Raw genomic sequence first — 20,821 nt, 5'->3', positions numbered from 1 at the left:
CTATTTGCTGTATCTCAACTTTGCTCCTTGCAGTACTTTGCTCACAAAGTAAATTGGTTGTTGGATCTTCCCTTCTTTTTGCACCAAAACTGCATCCATTGCTTCGTCCGTTATGGCCAAGTACAAGTATAGTGGTTCTCCGACCTTGGACTTCCCGAGAACAGGTGGTGTTGCAAGAATCTCTTTGAAATGCTTGCACACTTCTTCACACGCCGGGGTCCACTCAAACGCTATCCCCTTCCTCATCAAGTTGAAAAACGGCAGGGCTTTCACAGCCAACGCACCGAGGAAGCGGGACAGTGCGGTGAGCCTTCCTGACAACCTCTGAACGTCCTTGACGCAGCCTGGGCTCTTCATTTGGAGTATTGCTTGACACTTTTCTGGGTTGGCCTCCACCCCTCTCTGGGTTATCATAAACCCCAAGAACTTTCCTGCTTCCATGGCAAAGGCACACTTAAGCGGGTTAAGCCTCATGCCGTATTGCCGGAGGGAAGCGAACACATTTCTTAGGTCGCTTAAGAGGTCTTCAGGTCGGGTGGTCTTTGCAAGGATATCATCCACGTATACTTCCACCGTTTTGCCTATGAGGTCGCTGAATATCTTGTTCATTAACCTTTGGTATGTGGCCCCAGCGTTCTTCAGGCCGAATGGCATTACCTTGTAGTAGTATATTCCCCCCGCCGTTATGAACGCTGTTTTCTCTTCGTCTGGCTGGTGCATCGGTATCTGATTGTAGCCAGAATAAGCATCCATAAAGCTCAGATATCGATACCCTGCCGCCGCGTCGACGAGCGCATCAATGTTGGGTAGGGGGTAGCAGTCCTTGGGACATGCTTTGTTAAGATCGGAGTAATCTACACACATCCTCCATTTTCCATCGTGTTTTCTTACTAGAACTACGTTCGACAGCTAGGTCGAGTAGTCGAGTTCCCGGATAAATCCCGCTTCGAGGAGGCTGGCCGTCTGCCTGGCCACCTCCTCTGCTCTTTCTTGTGACATTTTTCTTCTCCTTTGGGCCACCGGTTTGGCCTCCGCCTTGACGTCCAAGTGATGTGACATGAGCTGGGGGTCTATCCCCGGCATGTCAGCTGGCGTCCAAGCAAAAAGGTCGCCGTTAGCCCTGATCATTTCCATTAGAGGTTCCTTCAATTTGTGCGGGAGGTTTCTGTTCACGAAGGTGAACTTCTCCTCTGTGTCACCAACCCTGAACCTTTCTAAGTTTCCCTCCGGTTCGAGTCTGGGCTTGTCGTTGACTCTAGCGTCCAGGTCGGCGAGGAACACTCCCGATGCTTCTTTAGATTTCTTTCTTAAGGAGAGACTGGCATTGTCGCAAGCAACTGTCGTTTCCAAGTCTCCTTTTATGGATCCCACGGATCCGTCATCAGCGATGAACTTCATTACCAACATCTTTGTACTGATCACTGCCCCAAGGTCGTTGATAGTCTTTCTTCCTAGGATGACGTTGTAGGCCGTGGAGTCTCGTAGGACCACGAACTCAGCCATTACCGACCTTCTTCCCCGTCCTAGTCCTACGGATACCGGTAGGGATATTATCCTGTCTCGCTTGATAAAGTGGTCGCCCAAGCCCACTACACTGTGTTGGTGAGTCCTTAAGTCGGCATCCCAGAGACCCAAGGCATCAAACACGTTGCGGAACATGATATTCGAGTCAGCCCCGGTGTCTACGAGGATCCACTTGATGAGGCCGGTTCCCACTCTGGCCATGATGACCATAGGAGGATTTTCCGCGACCTCTTCGAACCATTGGTCCTCCGGACCGAACGAGATAGGCGGGACCCTCTTGGAGCTTCGCGCTGGAGACGAGGAGACTGCCAGGACTTTGGCGTCCTTCTTATGTGCCGATCTCGACCTTGGAGCCGCGTCTCTTGCTGTTACCACGTTTACTATGGTAAGGCCGTGTTCGTTGTCCTCTGGCTCTTGACGCCGCTTCACCGTGCGGGTCTTGTCCTCTCCCTCGCGACCGCGATCTCGTCTTCTCTGCTCCCTGATAAAGCGGGAGAATTCGGCCAGCTTTCCGTCCCGGATCGCTTGTTCTAGTGCGTCCTTGAGGTCGAAGCAATCATGTGTTTTGTGCCCATAGCCCTTATGATAATCACAATAGAGGCTTTTGTTCCCCCCGGTTCTGTCCTTTAGAGGTCGGAGCTTTGACAGAATTCCTTTCTCAGCTATCTGCTGATAAACTTCTACGATGGCGACGGTGAGAGGGGTGTAGTTGGTGAATTTCCTGACTCGGGGAAACGGCCTGGATGTCTTGCCTGGCCCGCCGTCTCTGGCGTGCTCCTTCAGCCTTTCCCCTCCACCGTGCTGCCGAGGTTGATTGTAGGCGGGCTGCCGCTTGTTGGCTGCCACGACTTGGCTGACTTCTTCATCGTTGATATGTTCCCTAGCCACGCTTTGGATCTCTTGCATCATGCATACCGGCTTCATAGTGATATGCTTCCTGAAATCCTCATTCAGAAGTCCGTTCGTCAAACACAGACTGGCCACCGAATTAGTTAGCCCGTCAATCTCCAAACACTCGTCGTTGAACCGGTCCAGATATTTTCTGGTCGGCTCGCCGGGCCTTTGTGCCACCCCGAGCAAGTTGATCGGGTGCTTCGTCTTTGTAATTTTGTTAGTGAAATGGGCCAAGAAAGCGCGGCTATATCCGAGAACCTGGCAACAGATCCCTGCGGGAGGCTGTTAAACCACCGTATTGCAGGTCCCGCCAGAGTGACCGAGAAAGCGCGACACCTCACTTCATCGCCTACTCCCTCCAGGTTCATTCTGGCCTCGAAGGCCGTAAGGTGCTTCTGTGGGTCTTGGGTTCCGTCGTACCTCATGTCTGTCGGCTTATCAAAGTGCTTTGGTAGCCAGACCTCGAGGATGGAATGATGAAACGGGGTTGCACCCATTATCATGGGTCGTCGCGTTCTCTTCGGCCTTTCTCCGCCGTCTTCCCGATCTCTCTCTGTGGCGCGTCTCCCCTCAAGCCGAGTGTATATCACGGGGTCGCGCCGTCTTCGGGGCCGTCCCCGCTCCTCCCGACGCTTTCAGACTCATATCGTGGGCTGGGCGTGCGCTGGGAGCGACTTCTCTCACGTGTCTCGGGAGATCGGGAATAGTTTGGCTCGGGGGTTCGTTGACGACGTTCTTGATCTGCCAGCTAGCGCTCCAGGTTCTGTATCCTATGACGCAATTCCTGCATTATTTTGGCGCTGTTGCTGCCTGTTCCCCCGAAGGGGCGTCTCTCTTGGGATCGTGAAGACGGCTCGGGTCGTCATGGAGGGGACCTCGTGCGCTCCCGGGAAGAAGCTACGGAGGCTGCCCCCCCGGGATTTGTCCCGCGGCCATGGTCTCCTGGACCCTGTACGATGTCCATTTAGGCTTTTCCACAGACGACGCCAATGTTGGGTTGCTCGGATACCGGACGGTTTGGAGAGGTCCTTGGGTTGATAAGGTGGGGTATCGCCTGGTTCTGGGTTGCGGGGGTGAAGCTGGAGCAGCCGACGTCCCAGGCTCTTTGAGTGAAGAGGGGGTGCCACCTACAAAGACACTCCGACGCTCTAGTCAATCAAGTGTGCAGGCGAAAAGTGGGTAAAGTGATGTATGTGACGTACCTTGGGGGTCAGGAGTGGGTCCCGCAAGGGCAGACCCACCTTCCTCGAAGCTTCCCAATACAGCTGTAACAGAGAACTGTCAAGAACGCGTGTCCGGGTCGGTGGTTGAGCGTCTCGCACCCGACCGTTCGGATCGACCCGCATGACGTTTGGGCCTTATATATATATATATATATATATATATATATATATATATATATATATATATATCCACGTTACTTCCTTTAATTTTCTTTGATTTTGCTTAATGGCCTTTGCCAAATATATTTTAAACTAAGAAAATAATAATAATAATAATAATAATAATAATAATTAATTTAAATTTTTATCCATCAAAATAGTTTTTTAATAAATAATTCAAACTTATAGAATAAGTTATAATTAAATTAAACCTCAATAATTATAAAATTTAATTTAATATTTTTTAGTAAAATAATTTTTTTAAAAACAAAATCTCAATAAATATAATGACACGTAAATAATTATTTAATTTTCAAAAATTTTAGGTCTTACAAAGAGTACAATTAAGTACATCTAATTGATTTGAGTATATTTTGATTGAATATTTATTGTAATGTTACAATAATAATATTACAATAATAATAATATTATAACGTTCATTAGTGAGTTTAATGAATTATACAATTAGTAGCATATATATAACTTATCTTTCTTTAAAATGATACGGTATTTTTTTATACGTTTTAATATCATTTTAAAAATAATATTTAATACAAATTTTAATTTTAAATTATTTCAATTACGGTTAAAATAAAAAATAATACCCAAAATTAATACTATTAAAATTACTTTAATATTTAATATTAATATTAAAATGGCATATAGTATGTCTAATTAATTGTTATTTAAGTATGCATATTCTAACTCTATTATTCTTTTTTTATGGAACTATGTGTTAACTTGACTTAAGTTAGCACTTGTTAAATATGGATGCCCTCTATATAAACTTTCACTCTACATAACTTAAAAGAACAAATCAACAACCATCTATAAGGAGAAGCATCATATCGACCGATTTGAGTGAAGCAGCAGCCAAGAGCAATATGATTTATATATAGTTAAGAGCAAATATGGTTGCATTGCATGTGAAATAGTAAAATAAAAAATAATAAATAATAGAGGACTTGTTTTATGCATTATGTAAACTCCGGTTAAATTAGTAGATAATTAGTCAATAAATTAGTTTTTAATAAAAAGGATTAGAAATGTGAATATTATATTAAATTAGGGTAGAGCTCATCGAAATGAGAATTTTGACACTAACTTCGAAGAAAACAGTCCAAAATTAGACCGAAAAGACCGAAGTGGTTGAACCGAACCCAAACCGAGCTGTCGGTCCAACCGGACCAATCCTTTTAAGTGAACCCAAGCCCTTCGTCCCCTTCATTCCAACAGAAACGAAGCTTTCAGCTTCCAGGGGAGGGAAGAACGAAAACTTCACCGAAACCCTTACGTTACTTTCCAAATCCCATAACTTCTCCGTCCGAACTCCGATTACCGCACCGTTTGCGGCCACGCGTCCACCGCGTCGAGCTCTACATTTCTACCTGAACAATTTTACTGGTAACTTTTTAATCACCCTCAGCCCTCTTTTCCCCCAATTTTTGAATTTTTAATGGGAATGTTGAATTTCTTTGATTTCTGATGTTTTAGGATCCAATTAGCTTGAGGAAAATGTTCACTCTTACTTATGTGAAGTTTGGGTAAGGTGAGGATACGATAATTCTATTTTATTTTTATTGAATTTGAGCTTTGAGTATTAAATTGGATATATATGTGTTATGAATGTGTATTAGGTTGTGAATAAATAATTGGAGCTTGAAATTGTGAATACTGGAACTTGGAGGAAGCGTATTAGTTGAGTTTTGAAGGGCTGCCTTGGTTTTGAATAAATAGCTTTGGTTGTTACGTGGAAATTGGGCAAGGTATGGTTTAGGTTTCTTGCATTTAATATATAATGTTCTGTGAAAACTTAGGCTAGATGACCATAGGATAAGTTGGAATGCAGGTGTATGTTTAATGTTTAGTAATTTGTTGATGAATATATTTGGTTGAAGTTTATTGGATAATTAGTTATTAATTTTGGATGGTGAATGTTGTTATGTTAATTTGGAGAGAATTATGGTTGAATGTTATTGTTGATGAACATGGTTGGTTTGGTGCTTGTTGATTAACTAATGATTTGGTGAATTATTGATTTGAGGTATAACTATTGTGGAGGTTGTTGTGATGATGAGGTATTTTGTGTTAGAAGCCTAGGATTAGTGAACTATGATCCTTAGTTGAATTTTGGTTGTTGGATTTGAATATTGTATGAGTATAATTATTAATCTAAGGTAGATTTATTGTGGTGACTGTTATGATGATGAGGAAGGGTATGTTGAATTAAAAAAAAAAAAGCAAGTTTGGACCCAAAAAGGATAGTAAAGTCCGAGTTTTAGAGGAGATGCTGCCGAAATTTTATAAAAATTAAAGATTTTGTTTATATGATTATTTAAAAAGATTTAGATTCAAAGATTATATGGTTTGATTTAGAGTTATTAAGAAAATGAGCATGTTTTAAGTTTGATTCATTTAGAAAAGAATGAATTATGTTTTGAATTAGAACTATTGATGGACGGAATGGGAGGTGTGATAATGAAGGATAAGGATTGAATATGATTGACGTATAATAATGAATGAGATGCGATTAAGAATGATGTGGATGTTGATAAATTATAATTGAATTATTTATATAGCTTATGAATTTGAATAATCTGAGATACGAGATTCCCTGGATCAAGTGTCGTGGCTTACACCACGTGTACCAGGTTGAAAACTCGATACTCTGTTGACCCTACGACGTAAGTGTGACTGGACACTATATAAATTCCGGGAATGTTACCCCATTGAGCAATATTGATTATTTGAGAAAAAGTTATGCATAGACTCTTGGGGATGCACGTCGGGGGACAGTCTAAGGACACTCAGACTTGTCAGGTTGGCTGGATAACCGACAGATGAGCCTCATCAGCCATAGGATAAGCATGCATCATATGCATATTACTTGAATTACTTGCTTGTACTTTAATTGGGTGTGCCTATATGTACTTGCTATGCTAAATGTGTATTTGTTACCTGTAATAACTGTAACCTTCTTGTGTTTTCCTTATCTGTCTATTTGTCTGTGAAAATGCATGAAGGAGTTGGAGGTATGGAGGAATGGCAGTATGGGACTTAGATTTAAGGTTAAGTTAAGTTAGGATTAAATATTTTTAGAAAACCACCTTTTATGGCTTCTGTTTAATACTTTAAGCTCTATAATCTGAGTGTTGGCGTTCTAGGATTGCCTCTGGCATTTTCAGGACCTTATATATTATGTGTGTGGCACCTTTACCATACTGAGAACCTCCGGTTCTCATTCCATACTATGTTATTGTTTTTCAGATGCAGGTCGAGAGGCATCTCGTTAGGCGTCTGGACCCTTGAAGCGGAGTGGTTACAGTGTTATTTTGTTATGCTATGATGTGTATTTATGTACTTGGTTTTCTCTCCGCATAACCTGTTCTTTTGATCATCCTAGAGGTTTATGGAGAGGCAGGATTGTGTATATGTACTTTTGGGTTTTGTGATATGTATGTATATATGTGTAAATATTCTCTAGCCAGTCTTGACTTCGCAGGCTGAGTTAGGAGCTTATTATTTCATTTTTTTGGCACTCTATTCCTACTTCTGTTATCTTATGTTTAATAATTATGATTTTCTTAACACGTAAGTTAACTCGTACCTTGAGCGTTGCGCTTTTATTTTGCGATTTTTGTTTTTTCTTTTCTTCAAGGCTCTTAGCATATTATAATTTTTCTGCTAATATATGTATTACTCATTTTATTTTAGAAGTCGTAATATCACATCACCTTTGTTTTATGGCTCAAGCGTAAAGTTTAGTGTGGTAGGGTGTTACACATTGATATGTAGAAACAGACGTGATTAAAGGTGAATTAAAACACGCACAATAATGATACTATAAAGTTGAAACATGGTGACACATGCATTATTACTTTTAGTATTAGTGCGCTGAATTATACCAGTTGTGGTGATATATTTTTCGGTTTAATAAACACTAAAAATAATTTTATTTAAATAATTAATTTTTATATATACTAACTTAAAAAATAATTAGAAATAAAAAATAAGAGATGTAAATGATATTTTTAATCTGAATTTTGTTTATAAATTTGTATTATAGCCTGGTTTTGATAGTGTATCTGTCAAATATGTAATGAGAAACTTTTGAGTTAGTAATATTTAGTAGTTTTTATTATTATTGGATTAATATAAATATTAAATTATTTTTAATAAATAAATATTATTAATTTATATATACTGATAAATATAAATTATATATTTTTGCGTATAAAATTTCTGTAATATAATAATAATAATAATAATAATAATAATAATAATTAAAACTATTTAATACTAAAAACATCTTCTTTAATTTAGTTTGGATTCTACAAAATGTTTCATAAATATGTGTGAATCATATAAAGGTGTTTATGGATCGGGTTTAAGTAGATCCAAACCCGTCCTTACAAGGACAACGGGTTTACTTTAACCTGACCCAAAGCCAAAGTAATCCGAAAAGAAATCAGATTAAACCGGATCGATTCGATAGAACATTAGTATATACAAGTTTATAAATGAGGCCTGCTACACATACAAGTCTTTTTGGCTTACAAGTCTTACAAGTTGGCACAAGCCCAACAAAGCACACGCATTACACTCCCACATTCAAGAGTAAATAAATGCACGTTATTCAACCACTTCCTGTTTCCAAAGCGCGCTACTCACCATGCATTATGAACGACTCTTCTTCTTCTTCCTCCATGAAAACGAGTTTCTTGCCAAATTTGAAGATAATGGAACTTCAGAAATACACACAAACGATTACAAGAATTAACCCAAACGATTATAGAAATACACCTAAAGAATTACAGAAATACACCCAAAGGATTACAAAACTACACCCAAATGATTTAAGAAATATACTCAAAATTCGTTGAAGTACACCTTATGCATAATTAAGAACTCTTTCTCTTTCTCCTCCTCATCTTCTGCTGTTTCTTCTTCTTCAAAAATGATTTCAGAGCTTGATGTCAAAAAACAATAGAAATCGAGAATAATGAAGAAAGAAAACAGAGAGAAAAGCACGTAAATGAAGAAGGAGAAAGAGAAGGCAAGCAATGAAAGAAAAGAAGAAGAAGAAGAGGAAGAAGAACGTGCAGCAAGAAGAAGAAGAAGGTGCAGTGAAAACTTGCAGTAACGGTTGAAGAAGGAGAAAGAAAAGGCAAGAAACGAAAGAAAAGAAGAAGAAGAGGAAGAGGAAGAAGAATGTGCAGCAAGAAGAAGAAGGAGGTGCAGTGAAAACGGTTTGAAGCGCATTAATATAAATGATTTGTAAAGATTTGTATAAAAAAAATGCTTGTATGTGAAGAATTTCTCTTTATAAATTTTATATATTAAAATAATAATTTTTTTTAAAAATAAATTTAACAAATATTATATGATATTTATATTGAAAAAAATGTTAAAATAAAAATAATATCGTATAATATAAAAATATTAATTGAATTACAAAAGTATAATATAACTTTATTAATTAACTGAAATATTTTTTTATTGTAAAAAGTAATTTTGGGCCGAGTCAGGTGACCCGAAGCAAAATCCGAACCCAACCAAAAAGCAACACTGGACAAAACATGAAAACTCGAACTCGACAAAATATCTCTCGAGTTTAGGCCACAGGTTTTGAGTCGGAGCGAATCTTGAACACTCCTAGAATAATATATCATAAAATTTGATTTAAAATTTAACGTGAGATTTGTTATTCTAATGCTTAGTTTTATTTTAATTTAAATTTAAATATTTTTTTAATTACTTTAAAAATTAAAAAAATTAAAAGTCTCGAGATGTGAAGATTTAAATTGAAAAAAACTACATTAAATTAATTTTGATCTTTTTTTATTAAATTGATAAAAAATAATAAAAAAATAGAGTAATAAAATATAAGAGTATAATCGAGTACATCTAATTGATTTGAGTATATTTTGATTGAATATTTCTTGTAAAGGTTATAATAATAATATTATAATGTTCATTCAGCGAGTTTAATGGATTATACAATTATCAGCATATCACTTATCTTTCTTTAAAATGATACGATATCTCCTTATTGATCTCAATATTATTTTAAAAATAATATTCAATACAAATTTTACTTTTAAATTATTTAAATTTTGGTTAAAAATAAAAAATAATATCCAAAATTAATTCTATTAAAATTTTTCTAATATTTAATATTAATATTAAAATGGTATCTAATATGCCTAATTAATTGTTATTTAAGTGTGCATATTCTAACTCTATTGTTCTTTCTTTATAGACTTTATATTAACTTAAGTTAGTACTTGCTAAACATGGACGCCCTTTATATAAACTTCTACTTTACATAAGCTAAAAGAACAAGTCAACAACCATCCAAACTTCTATGGTAGCTGAAAACTTTCTCACTGACTCCATAAGAAGAAGAATCATATTGACCAATTTAAATCAAGAAGCAACCAAGAGCAACATGATTTATATATAATTAAGGACAAATATGGTTGTATTGCATGTGAAATAGTAAAATCATGACTCATTACATGCATTGACGTGTAAAAACAAAAATCTGATTAAAGGTGAATTAAGACACGCACGATGATAATATTGTAAAGTTAAAAATATCGTGACACGTGCATTATTGTTTTCAGTGCGAGTGCGCTAATTATACCAGTTGCAGTAATATATCTTTCAATTTGATCAACACTAAAAATAATTTTATTTAAATAATTAATTTTTATATACACTAACTAGCAAATAATTAGAAATGAAAGATAGGAGATGTAAATGATATTTTTACTCTAAATTTTGTTTATAAAACGGTCTGGCTTCGATAGTGGACCTGTCAAATATGTAATGAGAAACTTTTTGAGTTAGCAATATTTAGTAATTTTTATTATTATTTGATTAATATAAATATTAAATTATTTTTAATAAATAAATTTTATTAATTTATATATATATATATATTTTAAAAAATATAAATATAAATTAGATTATTTTATGTGTGAATTCTGATAAATATAAATCATATATTTTTGTGTATAAAATTTTTGTAATATTATTATTATTATTGTTATTTTTATTATCATTAATTAATTAAGACTATTTAATATTAAAAACAGCTTTATTTTATTTTGGATTCTACAACATGACCCAGACTCAACCCTAAAGAGGCAACAGGTCTACTTTGACCCGACCTGAAGTGACATAAAAAGGTCGATCCAATGGAATATTAGTATATGCAAATTTGTAAATTTTATATATTAAAATAATAAAATTTTATTTTTAAAAAATAAATTTAACAAATGTTATATGATATTTATATCAAAATAAATTATTTTAAAACAAAAATAATACCGTATAATATAAAAAATATTAATTGAATTATAAAAGTATAATATAACATTATTAATTAATTCAAATATATATTTTTTATTTTTAAAAGCAACTTCGGACCAGGGCGAGTGATTCGAAGCAAAATCTGAACCCGACCCAAAAATAACACCGGATAAAAATAGAAACCCGAAGCCGACGGGCGGGGCGGGTCTTGAACACTCCCAGGATCATCAAATTTAATGTTAGATTTGTTACTCTAATGTTTAGTTTTATTTTAATTTAAATTTAAATATTTATTAATTATTTTAAAAATAAAAAATTAGAATTCTGAAGATGTGAAGATTTAAATTGAAAAAAAAAATTGTATCAATAATTGAAAAAAAAATTATCTTAAATTGATTTTGATCTATTTTTTTATTAAATTGATAAAAAATAATAAAAAAATAGAGTAATAAAATACAAAGTATAATCGAGTAGATCTAATTGATTTGAGTATATTTTGATTGAGTATTTATTGCAATGTTACCATAACAATATTACAATAATAATATTACAATGTTCATTCAAAAAGTTTAATATTACAATGTTCATTCAAAAAGTTTAATAAATTATACTTCGTAGAATATCACTTATCTTTCTTTAAAATGATATAATATTTCCTTATTGATCTAAATATCATTTTAAAGATGATATTCAATACAAATTTTAATTTTAAATTATTTCAATTATGGTTAAAAATAAAAAATAATACCCAAAATTAATTCTATTAAAATTGCTCTAATATTTAATATTAATATTAAAATGGTATCGAATATGTCTCATTAATTGTTATTTAAGTGTGCATATTTTAACTATTATTCTTTCTCTATGGAACTTTGTATTAACTTGAGTCAAGTTAATACTTGCTAAACACGGATGCCCTCTATATAAACTTCCACTCTTAACTTAAAAAACAAGTCAACAACCATCCAAACTCCCATGTTAGTTGAAAATCTCCTCACTGATTCTATAAAAAGCAGCCTATTTGAATGAAGAAGCAGCCAAGAGCAACATGATTTATATATAGTTAGGGACAAATATGATTTATATATCCAAGTGAAGAAAGTAGTTATAAAGTAGTTAATTACACAGTTACACCAGAATTAACACAACTAATATTCCTTACAACTAATATTCCTTTCCTCCTGACAGTAAGTTCTAAAAAACATGAAAGGAAATCGTTGTGTCAAAATAGTACATTGTGTTTAATTTATTAGGCTTCCTAGAAAGACATTTCTTCTCAATTAAACCTCACGGAATAATTAAACGGCACCAAAAAGAAAAAATGAAATATACTAGAATGCACCTATCTTAATAATATCACTTCTTCATCTAGTTATTAATTCGATCTATATGAATTCCTTGGCTTCCTATGTAACTTTTGTACATTAACTAATCATCAGTGGCAACTTGCAAGAGCAGTCACCAACATGCCAAGTACCAGAAATGGCTGTGCACTAGCCTGCAAACATTAAAATAAGATAATGTGATTGAACGGTTAAATGATTGAAATTTATAATACATATATAAAAAATTATTTAACAATATAAAGCCATAAGACATATATTTCATTTGATATAAATGTAACTCCCCTCTTCAGATTTTCATAATAGTAATTTTCCATTTGATAAATGCAAACAATTATTTTTTTTTTCAATGATCAATAATAGATAATTGAAAAAGAGAAAACTAATTTATAAGGACATACATAAAGAAAATGTGTCTAAACTATTTTATTTAAGAAACAGAGAGATAGTATCAACCAAAGTTTTACGTGGTGAACATGTACCTGATATTTAACATCGTATTTCTCAGGGTCCTTGAGGAAGTACTGGAACTGAGAGGCAAAAGGCAATAAGCTAATCATTTAGTACTTAGAAGGGAATTTTCATATTTTTAAGAGTGAAGTATTCTGTTTTTATTTTTTATTTTTTCAAATTAAAGGACAATATGTACTCTATTGAAAGGTTTATACTATAGCATGACGATTGCTAGCTACTAGCTAAGTCAACACACACATTCGAGGTATATCTAGGAAACAATGATGATTAACGATTACATCTTAAATGTGCAATTATTAAAATATAGAATCAAGACCAGAAAATAGAAGAATAATTTTGAAACCCTTTATAAAAATGCATGTGATGTGTCATTACTTTACCTGAAAAATGACTTGTGGAACTGTCAAGACGAGTAAAGCCAAAGCGTGATATGGTTTACCAGCCCCAAGTAGATATCCTGCAACCATGAATAATATAATAATGTCGTTAATAATATATACTAATGTAATCTAATTCAATAATTCAATTGTAGTCTAAGATTATTATGCGCATTCCACACTAAAATTTGTTGCTGCTAGGGATGCTACAGCATGTGCAACTGAAACGAGCACAATTCTACTTGAAAATTTTTCAGGTTAGATTTTACATTTTGACCTAAATTTTCAAGATATCAAGTTATTATGCCATTCTAAATACATACATTTTTACTTCATTTAAACCTATTCGATATTAAGACTTAGTACACCATAGTTGACATATTGCAACGGTTGAAATTTTTTTTGTGGCGGTTTAAAACCGTAGCCAACCGGTTCGTTGACGCTTGGTGGAGTGTTGTCCTTAATGTCGAAAACGGTTTTTGTGGTAGTTTTCAACAACTGTTGATACAACCGCCACTAAATCAAATATTGGGGCGACTTGTTTTCTAAGACGCACATCACATCAAATAATAAATTATTAACATATCATATAAAATACGATAACGACTATAATTATGAAAACAAGTATCCATAATTTAGCTACAGAGGAATCAAAATGTACCAACAATAAGTAATTGTGTAATGTCAATAGCCCCAACAGATATCCACTTTGCTGTTTCAGCACCAAAAGCAACTGGAATAGACTGTTTCATAAAGGTATATCATAAAATTTCTGAGACAGATCAGAAAAGTTCATATTCTAACTAATTAATAAAGTCAAGTCAAGAGATCAGAATAAAAATCAGAGCATAAGTATATACCTGAAGACCATGAGCTCTGTCCCCTTCAACACTTTTGAAGTCATTGACAATACCAACCCCAAACTACAATTATATGTCATGCAGAAATTAAGCAATAATATTATAAGGATCACCAATACTATATATTTGACATATTTATTTTCATAATTCATATAGGATCAAATAAATTCTTGGTCATTTAAAATTAGCAATTTATAATTTTGGTTTTGCAAAGTTTTAGTGTGATTGGTAAAAATATTTCGTAAAATAAATGAAATTAAAAAACTATAGATCACTAATTTTATCATGATCAAAAACTTATTAACCCTATATATATATATATATATATATATATATATATATGGTAGTACATACTCCAGCTATGCTGTATAATAGTGTGAGAAAAATTATATCTGCTGATAGAGTCCCAAACAAAGCCTGACCAGCCAACCTGTTAGTAAGAGAAATTGATGAAATAATCACATACTAGTAGTAATAACTTTTGTGATATTGATCATTTTTTTTTTCAAGATTTTATCAAAAACAAAATAGAGTAAAGAACAGTAAACAAAAAATAGAATTGTATGTATTATTTTTATTATAATTTTCACTTTTTTTTCTTCATAAAATTTAAAAAACGAAAGTACAAAATGTTTTTCAAACTAAACAGGCCTTTATATTTCTTAATTTTGAAAACAACCATATTAGGTGTACATAAAAAATTAGCCACCAAATTATGTTGGAATACAAAATACACTTTGAAAATAAGTTAAATTACATATGTATTTATATATAAATACACATAGTAGCGAATTTTGTGATTGATTTTTGGTGTGTACATAGCATTTTTGTTTCGAAAAATAATGACCTCCTGGCCTCTTCTTCTTGAAAATAAATAAGCTAAGCAGCATTCATCTTTAGAACTAACTAACTCTACTTCAGCATGCAATGCATAAATACCAAAACACTGAATTTTAGTAACTTGAAAAAAAAAAAGAATCAAATAAATTAAATCAATAGCAACTGGCTACTAGATCTCTTAGCACAGTAAAAATGTACCACACCATGGCAAACTGATGTAACTTGCTCCAAGGGCCAGGTTTCCTATCCATCCATTTCGTTTTAACTAGAAAAAATTAGAACACTTGTGAAGCTTAGACAAATGACAATACAAGATAAACGAAACAAGTGATGAAATAATACATCTCTTTAAACAAAAGACATGGAAGACAATATAGTTGTAAACTCACCTTTCTAAATCGGGTACCAAATTACATGTTTTATTTAAAATCAGCACATATACAGAAGGATTAATATGCCTGAGATAGATGAAAAACTCGTTTTTGTCTTCCATGTTTTCTTTGGTCAACAGAAGATATTACTAGAAAGCGTAATGTTTTTTTTTGGGGCCCTACAATGAGTTTCAAAAATATTTAGTATTTAATTTGTTTTAATTTTGTCCCTAATGTCTTTGATAAGTTTCAAAAATAATCTTTTGTTAATTTTTTATAAATAACAATTAGTCAACCTTTTTTTTCAAATTTTACCCTTTAATCATCCTGTATTCTAAAACACTAAGTCAGCATGGAATTTGATGGTCTCACTATGTTTAAAACTTTTAAGTTGTACCAATTAAAAGTTATTAAATTGTAACTTTAATGTATTTTCAAAACAATCCTGTAGAATTTATATTTGTAAATGACTTATTTTCTTGCAGTTTTTTCCACACTTCACAAATATAAACAGAGTCATATACAACATTCTAACAATTGTCCAAATAGCTGACTTCCATTTGGACAATGGAAAAAAACATTGTCCAAAGGCGAGGGTCATGGCTGGGAAAGGAGGGCGAGGCAAAGGCAAATGTAGGGGGAGGACTAGGCCGGGGGGGGGGGGGGTGGATTTTGGAGTCAACGGATTAGAATTCGGGCCGGGGTTAAAGTTTTGAAATTTTGAATAATAAAAGATAAAATTTGTAGAAAAAAAAGTGATTTAATTCTTGACATTTAAAAATTAATAATAAATATTTTTAAATTGTTTGAAAATATTATGAATAAAAAGTATATTTTACGATATTAAAAGTTTAGAAATTTACTATAAAACTTAAATACCTTAAAAGGAGGTGCAGAATATATATAAGAGACCAGGGATCCACCTAGTGCAAGATCAAATATTGTTGGAAAAGTATGCCCTGCCTGCAAAATATAACATTTTAGCAACCTAAACTTGTCATAGATAAATTCACACCAACTTAAAAGAGATGGATCATTGAACTATTAATATTGTATGCGTACTACTGCACCCACCCATATGTCCAATATACCAGCCAAGGTTAGGCCTCCTAGTAGCAGAAACCATATTTGAGCTATTACCTGCACAGTTTTTAGCAGAATATATGCTCACAATAAGAGTACAGTAAATCTTTTGTGTCGTCACTCACAAAATAATAATGCCTTTTAGTTATGTAACAAAACATTTAATTAACCTACCGGACAAGTTAATCTCTCAAAATTAAAAAAATTAAAAACTTAATTTCATATACAAAAAGGGACTAATTTCTCAACTTTTTCCAAACGGTGAAGAAACATTATCCCCCTATGTTTTCTTTATTTTTTTTGTTAAGGCTTAGGTTGAAGATTTACCTTTTAAAAAATAGAGATCGTTGTTGTACTCTATAAAATTATAAGGTACCATAAGTATTCTCATGTTGTGTGTAGTTAGAAATTGCTGTGTCTCATTACTAAAATTAATAACTTTAAAAATTTTAAAAACTTGAAAACAAATCTTAAGAGAAGACATAAAAATCTGAAATTTACAACAGACCTCATTCTCAGATATTGCTCCGGAAGGAATTGGTCTGTAAGGTTCATTTATTGCATCAATTTCTCTGTCATACCAATCATTCATAGTCTGAAAGATTGAACACCCCAACAATTTAGCATCATCAAGTCAATTTATTTGTTACATTCAATAATAGCAGCTAGGGAAACATTGAACAACAATCAAATCTATCAGTACCTGTGTATATCCCATGAGAAATGGACCAGACATCATCATGCACACAATTGATTTAGCAACATCCTCAAAATCCCAGTGGAAATTTCCTTAACATTATCAGAAATTTGAATGATTCAAATCACATAGCTAAATTTATAGTCAATGTCTCAATGCATTAAAATCTGAAGCACTAACTTTGATCCTAGGATAAAATATGTATGACCAATCTTTATTATGACTAGGGATGACAAAAATACACGCGAAAGCGGGTACCCGTGGGTAGTACCCGCAATGGAGAGTTTAACGGGGACCCGCGAATAAATGAGGACGAGGTAGAGGTACCCAGCCCCATGGAGACCCGCCAAATCCCCGCAAAGGGTGAACTTATTAAAATACCCTCACTTATATATAAAGGTTATAATGTTACATTATTTTGTTGGCTATTTCTATTTCATTTTCTTTTTTGTGTAGGTTGGAGATTTTATGTGTTTGTGGATTATATAAAATTTGTCTTTGGATTGTGTTGTAAGATGATAAATTTGGTTGAATTGTATTGGATTATACTATGGTTGTATTAATTTTTTTTAGTTTTAAGGATTAATATTCATGGAAACCCGCAGGTATCCGCCTCTCCTGCGTGGAGAGAATTAAAAGGGAACGGGGGCAGGGGACATGATATCTATTGTCATCCCTAGTTATGACCACGCATGCAACATTTAATTAATTAATGTAATGGTAAAATTGATGAAGTTACCAGAGGCAGCAGCACCACAAGCTACCCCCCAAATTAATGGAGGCCAAGTCACAGGTTTTGTGAGTTGAAGACGAAGCTTACATTTGTTCTGCACAACATGGACTGCATTAAATGATCTAATGGGTAGATTTATGAAGTATTTTTTCTACATCAATTTATTTATTTTTTTTTTTTTAATAAAATCTACACCATTGAATTACTTAGCTTGTTGCATTGACAATGCAATGAACTCATAGATATGCCAATAATTGATACTAACTTAATGCAGATTAACAGGCACTGACAGATTGTAAAAGATACATATTCAGATTTATATGCGAAGTATGGCAGCGTAATTTAAATATAAAAAAAAATCACAAATCTAAATAAGAGAATGAGGAAAATTATTTGCAATGTGGTTGACTCACAGTTTCTTGGGCTGCTCCTTTAATACCAAGAAGTTGATTGAAGCTTGAACCGGTTTTAGTTTGTTGGTTAGGTTCATCAACTGCTCAAACCCCCAAATATAAAATAAATAAAATGTGTGAGAAATAGTACTAAGCAATGGGAAATGAACAACAAGAAGAAACCATTTTTTAAAAAATAAATTAAGAAAATTATAAATGACCTTGATTTCCAGCTGCTCTAATGGCTATTCTACTCCCTGCAATAATGTTAATACAAACAACCAAAAGCATAAAAAGGAGCAACCTTTAAACAATGTTTGGCTTCTTAGAAACAAATAAACAATGCATCGGATGCATGCAGGATCATTTGGCAACTTGGGTGTAGGAAATATAAAAGAAAATCCAAAAGGGTATTTAATTTGAGAACCTCAATACTCAATTAAGTCAACTTACTAGTGAATGGGAGAGGGAAAAATGGTGCAAGAGGAGGTCGAGAATGAACACTTGTGGTAGATGATGACGATGATAATGATGTTCTTGGTGAAACCGAAACTATTTTGAGTAGGGACGCCATTGAAGATTTATGTACGAGGTTTTTTTTTTCTGTTTGGACTTTTGAATCAGAGACAAAGACAGAGCAAATGAGAAAGGACTTGGCTTTTTGATGGCAATGTATGTTCTCATAGAAAGGACGTCTTTGAGGTTGACCTGAATCGAAGTTTTTTTTTTTTCTTTTTTTTTTTTACAGAGAGAGAAGAAAAGGGGGGGGGGGGGTAGGTAGGTACATCTGAAATAAATATTTTAGTTGAATTAATTGTTGTAATAGAAATTTTAGGTAATCCAATTTTAGTTAGTTGATATTCGATTATTCGTCATTATGTTTAAGTCTAATTTTTTTTTAAATTTAGGATTTAGTGTTTATAATTTAGAATTTAAAATTTAAATTTTAATAAAAATTAATTTTTAATATTATTTTTTTTAACTAGCGTGACTATAATAAATAAATAATATTTTCTAATATCACTTATGTTATAGTTTAAAAATAATTAGTGTTTTGATAATATTTAATGTGAGATTAATTAAGATGATAAAATTTTAGTCTTATGATTGATTGTTTTAAGTTCAAATTCTAAGAATAATTTTTTTTCCTTTTCTTAAAGTGAAAAGACTAAAACATAGATGAGATACCAAATAGATATAGAAACTAATTTCAAGTATTAATTAAAATATTCTTTATATTTAAGCAATGGCTCTGAAAATTAAATTGGTCATCAAACTACTTTAATTTTTGGTTTATTGTTTTAGAGACTTAATCGTGGTTCAATAAAAATAATCTAATATTTATAAAATAATAAATAAACACAAAAAGATAAATATATTCTAATATAAATTTAAAAATTACATTAATAATAAAATTATAACATGGATTAAAATTTTATAATCTTATTTAAGTTTATAAACTAATAGTATAATATAAAAAAAATGAATAAATTAAATATGAATATATTCTAATAAAAATTAAAAATACACAAATTAAAAGTAAGATACTAACTAAAATCTCATAATTTTATATAAGTACAACACAAGAGTTAAATATAAAAAATAGTCAATATTAAAAATTAACTTCAAGATTTATATATGCATAAATTTTATATATTACATGTTATAAAATATTAAGAATAAACACACACAAAAATATTTGTCAATATAATCTATCTTAATCCCTAATTTTTTAATTGAAAAAATGTAGTCTATATCTTTTAATTTTTAATATATAGTTTAAATTAGATGTACTATATTAATATTTTAAAGATAAATATAATTTATAATAAAAACAAAAAAATAAATAAATATTAACAAAAGAAAAACACAATTTTGTTTTTGGTATACGAAAAACACAAATCTTGCTCATGAATAAAGGGGGAAAAAATAAAAAAGAAACAAGCTTTTCATTGGACTTAAAAAGGTTTTGGCCCAAATACATTATATGATATTAATATAATTACTCTAGTTCCCCCCTTTTCAGTTTGGGTTTTGGGCTTAGCCCATGAAAAAAAAATATGTGACTTGCCATCACCGTCGCCGTCGTCTGCAACTATGCTGCTTCCTCTTGCGCCTTGTAATAATTTTCTCCTTCACTGATCTTCACCTGTGTCCTCGCCTCTGTTTCTGCTTGCTCTGCCTCTTCCATTCATCACCGTCGTGACTGTTCTGACTCTTCCTCTTGCATTTGACGATATTCCATTCATCTTGGTGTCTCTTTTCTTTTTAGCCATAAACGACTCTTGGGTGTCCTTTGGTCAGAATTGTCCGTATTCCAGTTCGGTCCAGTTCACCGGTTTCCAGACAGTTTGTGGTTTATCGCCAGTTCGAAAGTTGGACGGTTTTGCTTATGAATTGAATCGGATTAGACATCGATTCTTGGTTAAATCAGTTCGAGATGTTATGTTTGGAATTAAAAGAAGAAAATTATGAACAAAGTGAGAGTTGAATCCAATACAGTTAATTGAACTAACTTTATTTTTTGAATA

At 33.0% G+C, this 20,821-nt stretch overlaps 2 protein-coding genes across 4 annotated transcripts; both read right to left on the bottom strand.

Moving 5' to 3' along the window:
* Positions 1-909: 909 nt before the first annotated feature.
* Positions 910-2,915, bottom strand: LOC107636787 (uncharacterized). Its single transcript, XM_016340275.1, has 2 exons — positions 2,677-2,915; positions 910-2,584 (listed from the first exon to the last, which is right to left on the bottom strand). Exons 1-2 carry the CDS (start codon positions 2,913-2,915, stop codon positions 910-912), a joined length of 1,914 nt encoding a protein of 637 aa, XP_016195761.1.
* Positions 2,916-12,180: 9,265 nt separating this feature from the next.
* Positions 12,181-19,022, bottom strand: LOC107639575 (chlorophyll synthase, chloroplastic). 3 transcript variants are annotated; one of them, XM_088483030.1, is made up of 15 exons: positions 18,744-19,022; positions 18,512-18,547; positions 18,312-18,391; positions 17,905-17,992; positions 17,172-17,257; positions 16,977-17,063; positions 16,460-16,525; positions 16,265-16,348; positions 15,218-15,279; positions 14,529-14,604; positions 14,175-14,237; positions 13,976-14,057; positions 13,318-13,394; positions 12,946-12,993; positions 12,181-12,618 (listed from the first exon to the last, which is right to left on the bottom strand). In XM_088483030.1, exons 1-15 carry the CDS (start codon positions 18,862-18,864, stop codon positions 12,556-12,558), a joined length of 1,119 nt encoding a protein of 372 aa, XP_088339156.1. In that variant the 5' UTR covers positions 18,865-19,022; the 3' UTR covers positions 12,181-12,555. The 3 variants fall into 3 exon arrangements, 1 of the variants encoding a protein (XP_088339156.1); XR_015880548.1 differs by having other exon boundaries at positions 12,533-12,618; positions 13,980-14,057; positions 18,744-19,010; XR_015880549.1 differs by lacking the exon at positions 13,976-14,057 and having other exon boundaries at positions 12,533-12,618; positions 18,744-19,010.
* Positions 19,023-20,821: the final 1,799 nt, after the last annotated feature.

The sequence above is a fragment of the Arachis ipaensis genome, chromosome B4 (genome assembly GCF_059453495.1).
Source record: "Arachis ipaensis isolate K30076 ecotype BB chromosome B4, ASM5945349v1, whole genome shotgun sequence".
In the NCBI taxonomy this organism is placed as follows: domain Eukaryota; kingdom Viridiplantae; phylum Streptophyta; class Magnoliopsida; order Fabales; family Fabaceae; genus Arachis; species Arachis ipaensis.
Note: the sequence above shows the minus strand (reverse complement) of the source record. Positions and strands in the feature narration are given on the sequence as shown.